The 7,500-nt window shown below is 51.9% G+C and overlaps 1 protein-coding gene across 1 annotated transcript in view; it reads right to left on the bottom strand.

Annotated features, from left to right (window-relative positions):
* The window catches only part of LOC311312592 (uncharacterized protein), a gene marked incomplete at both ends in the record, with an annotated part of 71,892 nt that overhangs the window by 24,027 nt on the left and 40,365 nt on the right, over window positions 1–7,500 (bottom strand). The window contains one exon of the mRNA XM_084442552.1: window positions 5,968–6,135. Coding sequence (XP_084298678.1) covers window positions 5,968–6,135 — 168 coding nt within the window. The remainder of the gene's footprint in view (window positions 1–5,967; window positions 6,136–7,500) is intronic.

Here is a 7,500-nt window from a genome sequence, read left to right as displayed (position 1 = left end):
AGGGGAGGAGGAGAGGGGAGGAGAGGGGATAAGAGGAGAGGAGAGGAGAGGAGAGGAGAGGAGAGGAGAGGAGAGGAGAGGAGAGGAGAGGAGAGGAGAGGAGAGGAGAGGAGAGGAGAAAAAAGGAGAGGAGAGGAGAGGAGAAAAAAGGAGAGCAGGAAAGGAGAGGAGAGCAGAGGAGAGGGGAGGCGACTGTAATAAACAAGGAATGTCCAGTCTAAAGGAGTATGATTGACTGTCGTCTTTAATTAGTCAGTCATGTTAAGATGTCCTTTAATCAGTCAGTCTTGTTAAGCATACTTAAAGAGGCTTTTCTCTACCGTATTAACTATAATACCATGACATCTCCCCCTTTTAGTTTCACTCCTTAAAGTAAACGGACATGAAATTGTTAAGCATGCTGTAAACGGCATTGCTATTGTATAGCAATCAGCAGGAATAAAGCTATTCTTCTGTAGCGTCAATAAACATTCAACATACTAATTAACTTTTCACAAAACTGGAACTCTTGACATCTCCATGAACTTTTTAGTTATATGGTGTACAGATAGTCTGGAAATTTTTTTCGTTCCACTGTTTTCTTATCTTTTTATTATGAATCCCCTTTCAAAGGCCATGAGATTATTTGAGATCACAGACACTCAAAAGTCCAATCTGACGACAGGTTTTGAGACAACGTCCGAACCCGGTCTGGAACCGTCCCTCTGTACCAGCATGTACGCTGGACACTGGGGGTGCCTCGACCAGTCCCATGTCCAGCTGTGCCGGGCCAGCACACGACCCGCTTCCTTGTGAACGGGCGCGGCCCCGCGCCACGGAGATGCCGACGGCCGATGCCACCAGAAAGTCCCCCCCCCCCTGATGTGTCTCCGCGAGGCGAGATCGTGGAGCAACGCCCTCGCCGGTCACTGCCTGCGGGAGCTGTCCAGGATTCCCGGTGGTCCAGCTTTGCGAGGACACGATCGCCTTGACTGCAGCCGTGGCACCGTGGCGGAACACTGTCCAGACCCTCGCTGTTCATGAGCGGGACCGGGGGCGGGGCTTGCGACCTGGTACTAGTCTGAAACCCTCGAGGCCGTAGTGGTATTTCTCAAACCTCTCACAGGCCCAGACGCTCGCCAAGCACTCTTTTTCGATTTCCGCACCAGTCAATCTCCCGGAGCAGCACGCCACCGGCATCCGGTCGTCTCCCTGCGGCTGCAGCAGCGCAATCCCATCCCGCCATCGGGAACTCGTTGCGCCGGCCCCCGCGGGTCCACACTGTCCCCGGACCTCAGCCGGTCATGCAGCGGCTGGCCCCGCCCCTGGACGGGTTCGGTATGACTCGACGGTACTCCTCCTCCACCGTGCCGCACATGAGCGATTTCGGGGTTCGCCGTCTCACCCGAGGACGCTTCGGTTACGAAGCCGGGAGCCGGAATCGAACCGGGTGAATCCTGTGATCCCCGGACGGGCCGCTCTACCTCCCGAGCTACAGTACAGTACGTGCTGGATAAAGAGACCGCTACAGATCCAGAACCCCTACAGCGATGCGGTCATGAATACGCTCATCATTCAAAGTGCTCTGATAGCTCACTGTGATTAATGTCTCTGCTTTTTCCCCCTGGCCGCTGCTCCGGCTAACTGAAACAGGCTCGCGCGGGGATTTCGATCCTTTTAGGGGAAGAGTCGTCGTCATGCGTCTCCATGACGGTCTCGTAGTTAATTTTCTTTCTCGTCTTCCAAAAGAGTGAGAGACTTGAAATACGTTCTGCTTCACTCCCCATGGCAAAGATTAGAGAACTGACTTTGACCTGGAACGTCTTCCTTATCGAGCTTCTTCGACGTCCCGAATCTCTTTTCCAGTCCGTCCATTCCGTCGGTTTATCAAAGCGAAGGTTTTCTGGGGGATCGAACTTCGCCACAATCCATTATCTTTGTCAATACATCCCGCTTCTAACACCATGTAATAAACACAGAATGTCTAGTCTTAAGGAGTATGATTGAGTGTCGTCTTTAATTAGTCGGTCTTGTTAAGATATCTTTAATTAGTCTGTCATGTTAAGACAGTATACACAGCGGCTTCGCTCCACAAACGCACATCTGCACTGTCGTACTAACCGCCTTACGTACACTACTCTCAAGCACCTCTCGTTACGTCACTGCTGTGCATAGTACCGTATTAACTGTAATACCATGACACATCATCACTTTTTCCTCACTGCTTGTGCTGATGTTGGCAGCCGGCCGCTCTGGTGAGGGATGGAAACACCAAACCTCCTAGAACATTCTCAGACGTGCCTGAATGTGCGCGTGTCTGCTTCAATGCATGTGAACGAGCTTTTTTTCCCCACCAGCTCATGCCTATGGTTAGCCCAGTAGAGGCGTAGATGTATAGAGACCTACAGTTACTATACAGATAATGAGCCTGCTTTGACATGGGAAGATTCTGATCTTCACACATGGGAATGCTGACGGAATCCAACTATTTGCCCGTCTGCCTGTTTGTCAGCCTATCCGCACGTCTGTCTGTCTGTCTGCCTGTCTGTCTGTCTGTCTGTCTGTCTGTCTGTCTGTCTGTCTGTCTGTCTGTCTGCCTGTCTGTCTGCCTGCCTGCCTGTCTGTCTGTCTGTCTGTCGTCTGTCTGTCTGTCTGTCTGTCTGTCTGTCTGTCTGTCTGTCTGTCGTCTGTCTGTCTGCCTGTCTGTCTCTCTGTCTGTCTCTCTGTCTGTCTGTCTCTCTGTCTGTCTATCTGTCTGTCTGCCTGTCTATCTGTCTGTCAGGCAGTCCCTCCCTTCTAATAGAACTGTGCGTTGGTCCGCTTGTACCTCTGTGTGTTCTGTCCTGTCCACAGCTGAGGAGAAGAGACAGAGAGCCTCTTAGTCTCAGCCCCTCCATGTCCAAAATGAATCATCTCTTCCACATGTTTGCCTCATGATAGCATGTCTGCGCTTGTCTTTTTCCAACACTGCGGTGCTGGGTTAGGAGAGAATGTGCTCCTGATCAGAGGCAATCACGTCCATTAGCGTGCGGGTGCGCATGTGTGCGCGTGTGTGTGTGCGTGTGCGTGTAAAGATCATGGATAGGGAAAAATAAGATGGATTATTTATCGATAATACACAGTATCGCTATCCCAGGCTTATGGCCAAGACCATAATTTAGTAGCAGAGAGAGAAAAAAATAATAATGAATCGGACCAAATGATGTCACCCGCTGCCTTCTGGAATATATTAACTGAACACTGTTAATGTTGAGGGGAGAGGAGAGCCTGTAGCCAGATACAGCCCTAGGACAGCCCTCAACTGGCGTTCATACCACAAGCAGGAGCCTCGCGGCAGGGGGATAGCGTTTCTGCGGATTCTAGAATGTTCCTTGGCACAATCCAGAACGCTGTGCAAATTGTTCTAGTATGAAGATGCAGAACGGAGCCTATGTATTATTTCTGTGGTAAAAATGAGTCGAGGTTCAGTTTTGCCTAGTCATTCAGTTCAAAGAACGGCGGGTTTGTGTGTTTCGGAGGGCATGAGAGGACATGTCCGGCAGTCCTCAGGCCGACGTCGCTCGGCCTTCAAGCCCTGATGAGGATTAAACGTCGCCGCCCCCCCCCCTACACCCCCCCCCCCCCCCACGAGCTTCGGAGCTCATGAGAGAAATGTTGTGATCGGAGCCGACATTCTTTGCACAATTGGCTGCAGGTCGGCTGCATTTTCAGTCAACTTAACTCAGTCAAGATTTGCTCGCAAGCCCCGCCCTCTGTGTCCCTCTCTCTGTCACTTGCCTGACCAGTTCCCAGGATTACAGGGGCGTCTGGTTCTCTGGGTCCGCTCTGCAGAACACATTCAGAGGAAGCGGGGCAGCCAGCATCTGGGTCCCCGTGTTTTCTGTTTGTGTCTTTGGCACGGTGAGGAAATGAATACAGGATGGCCATGTTGAAGAAGAGCGCGGCGCGGCCCCCCGCCCGCCTGCGGCCCCCCGGATGAGAGGAGCTGAGACACTCTGACAGAGCGACGTTGATAATGGAGGAGGGAGGGAGGGTGATTAGAATAGTGATTATTAAAAAAGCAAAAAAAGAGGGAGGGAGAGAGAGAGAGAGATATAGGGAAGGAGGCAAAGCAAAGAAAGGGAGGGAGGGAGGGAGGGAGGGAGGGAGGGAGGGAGGGAGAGAGATAGGGAAGGAGGGAATGAGAGAGAGGGAGGGAGGGAGATAGAGTGGGAGAGAGGGAGAGAGGGAGAGAGAGGGATGAAGAGACAGGGAGGGAGGGATGGAGGGAGGGAGTGAGGGAGGGAGAGAGGGAGGGAGGGAGGTAGAGAGGGAGTGAGAAACAGGGAGGGAGGGAAGGAGGGAGTGAGAGAGGGAGAGAGAGGGAGGGAGAGAGAGGGAGGGAGGGAGGTAGAGAGGGAGGGAGGGAGTGAGAGACAGGGAGGGAGGGAGGGAAGGAGGGAGTGAGAGAGGGAGGGAGGGAGAGAGGGAGGGAGGGAGTGAAAGACAGGGAGGGAGGGAAGGAGGGAGGGAGGGAAGGAGGGAGTGAGAGAGAGAGAGAGAGGGAGAGTGTTGCCGTGCGCTGCAGAACAGTGAACCCAGAGCCACATCAGCACAATAGGAAGGAGGGAAGAGTGGAAGACCCTCCCTCCCTCCATCCCTCGTTCTCCTATCATTCTCTCTCTCCTCTATCCTTCCACCCCTCCTAAGCCAATGAGTTCCACCGGGGTAGGACTCGCTCAAAATGGGAGCGTGACACTGCCATGGCAGAGGAATTAGCATGCCTGTTCCTCCTCTTCCTCTCTCATCCCCTCTGCTGAGGCGTGTCTGAATTGCAAACAGAGCGAACTCCATCTTTATCCACCACAGATGTGTCCAGATGGGACAGACGACGTGATCAGGGATCATAAAATACCAAAGGCTGTGTACAATATGTGTCTGTGTGTGTGTGTGTGTGTGTGTTCTTTTTATGAAGGTATGTTGGAGGACCCGATATTGGGGGCGGCGGGGGTGGGGGTGAGGGGAGGGGGCACTACAAATTCGTCCCAACCTTTTTACTGCACCATAATTCACTGGTCCAGGTGAGAGTAATTGTGACCTGTAAAATGTGTGCTTGAAGCCGGAGGGGAGGGAGGTGCAGAGGACTTTCCCCAGACATTTTATAACGTTACATCAACCTTATAGTGCTGCCAGAAGTGAGAGGTCACAGAGTTCACCATCGGGGTCAACGCCCCATGGAAGGACACAGGTCAGAGACAACCGATGGGAGCAAAGGTAAGGAGTCGGTGTAATTACAGTAATTTAGTTATGAAGTTCATACAGGTAAAATTAGCAGGGTTTATCAGGGTTTATCAGGGTTAAGGACAGTAGGGTTTATCAGGGTTACAGGTAAAGACAGCAGGGTTTATCAGGGTTACAGGTAAAGACAGCAGGGTTTATCAGGGTTACAGGTAAAAACAGCAGGGTTTATCAGGGTTACAGGTAAAGACAGCAGGGTTTATCAGGGTTACAGGTAAAGACAGCAGGGTTTATCAGGGTTACAGGTAAGGACAGCAGGGTTTATCAGGGTTAAGGACAGCAGGGTTTATCAGGGTTACAGGTAAGGACAGCAGGGTTTATCAGGGTTAAAGACAGCAGGGTTTATCAGGGTTAAAGACAGCAGGGTTTATCAGGGTTAAAGACAGCAGGGTTTATCAGGGTTAAAGACAGCAGGGTTTATCAGGGTTTAAGACAGCAGGGTTTATCAGGGTTTAAGACAGCAGGGTTTATCAGGGTTTATCAGGGTTAAAGACAGCAGGGTTTATCAGGGTTAAAGACAGCAGGGTTTATCAGGGTTAAAGACAGCAGGGTTTATCAGGGTTAAAGACAGCAGGGTTTATCAGGGTTTATCAGGGTTAAAGACAGCAGGGTTTATCAGGGTTAAAGACAGCAGGGTTTATCAGGATTGCAGGCAGTGAGAGCAGAGTGTATCGTGGTTTATGTCCGGGGTGTATCGGGGTTAAAACTCACCAGGGTAGAGCTGTTTGGTGGGGGCGCTGAGCTGGGCGTCTTTGGCTACTCTGTAAGCCACATCGGGACCTTGCGACGACCTCCTATGCGAGCAGAAGCCTGTCGTTTTCGTAACGCCATCAGGTAAACTGGGGAAATCTAAAATCTTCAAGAGGTCCGCTGGCTCCACTACAGAGGGAAGGTGAGAGGGACAAAAGAGAGGTGTTAGTTTAGGACTTTGAGGAAAACAAATAATCTGCCATTCAGTCATTTACATTCATAACAGGCAAATCCCAGTGTACCACCCAGAGAGCTGCAGTCACCACAGCACAGCAGAGAGAGACAGCGCCTCCTCCTTCCTGCTTACTAACAGACAGACAGACAGACGCACAAACACAAATTCCTACACCTCCCTCCTTCCCTCCCTCCCCTCTGAACTCTGTTCGTTCCCTCGTTCCCTGCCGAGTCAGGACCTAAATTATAGGAGACGTGAACAAGTCTATCCATCCATCCATCCATCCATCCATCCATCCATCCATCCATCCATCCATCCATCCATCCATCCATCCATCCATCCATCCCTCCATCCATCCATCCATCCATCCATCCATCCATCCCTTCATCCATCCATCCATCCATCCATCCATCCATCCATCCATCCATCCATCCATCCATCCATCCATCCATCCATCCATCCATCACGCCACCAGTCTAAAGCCACAGCTGCCTCCCTCCGACCACAACCATGCAATTAGCGCTCAGGCCGGGCCTTCGGGTCGTAACCAGGCCGCCTTAAGAGCGCAGCGGCCCGAGACAGGGTGTGTGACACAGGGCATGACCCCGGACCGCAGCCCCGAGGGCCAAAACCGCCCCGAGGGGCCGCGGACACAAACAGCTGTGTCTGCGCCGCGTGGGCAAGGACGCTCCGGAGTTCGACGCTGCGCCGTAACCACCTCCCCCGCCCTCAGCCCTCTCGGGAGGAAAAGGGCGGTCGCGCAGAACCGTTGGTCCCTCTAGGGAGACCCTTGCAGGTTCTAAAAAGAAATGTGCCACCATGTAGAAGCGGAATACTCGGAATGGCGCAACGTGGAACCCGAAATGGTTCTGTCTGACCGGGGGAATTTCAGAGAGTCTAGGTCCAGTCTGCTCGTCTGGTACAGGGCTGGGAACTACAGAAAGACGTTTAAAGGGGTGATTTGAGAACAACAAGGGCTGGAGTGGGGGTTGAATTAAACAACTATGCAATTGAACTAAACAATGAGAAACACTAAAGAGGTTTATGGTTTATGGTCTTTAAGAAAGAAAACAAAGGACAAGGGTGAGCATTCTTTGGCAGCTTTTGTGTTCTGTTGAGCCACTGTAGTTATACACACACACGCACACACACTCACACTCACACACACACACACACACACACACACGCAGGTAAAGCGGATCGGGTGTCTTGCAGCAAGGACCACACACACTTAATGAGTCTGTTCAGAGGGGAAGTTCCAATAGCCCCTCGTCCATTTGCGAGTGAAAGGACTGGATGGAGAGATGGAGGGAGGGAGG

Source organism: Borostomias antarcticus (assembly GCF_949987555.1).
Source record: "Borostomias antarcticus genome assembly, chromosome: 8".
Classification (NCBI taxonomy): domain Eukaryota; kingdom Metazoa; phylum Chordata; class Actinopteri; order Stomiiformes; family Stomiidae; genus Borostomias; species Borostomias antarcticus.
The sequence above is the reverse complement of the archived record's forward strand: the minus strand, read 5'-3'. Positions and strand labels throughout refer to the sequence as shown.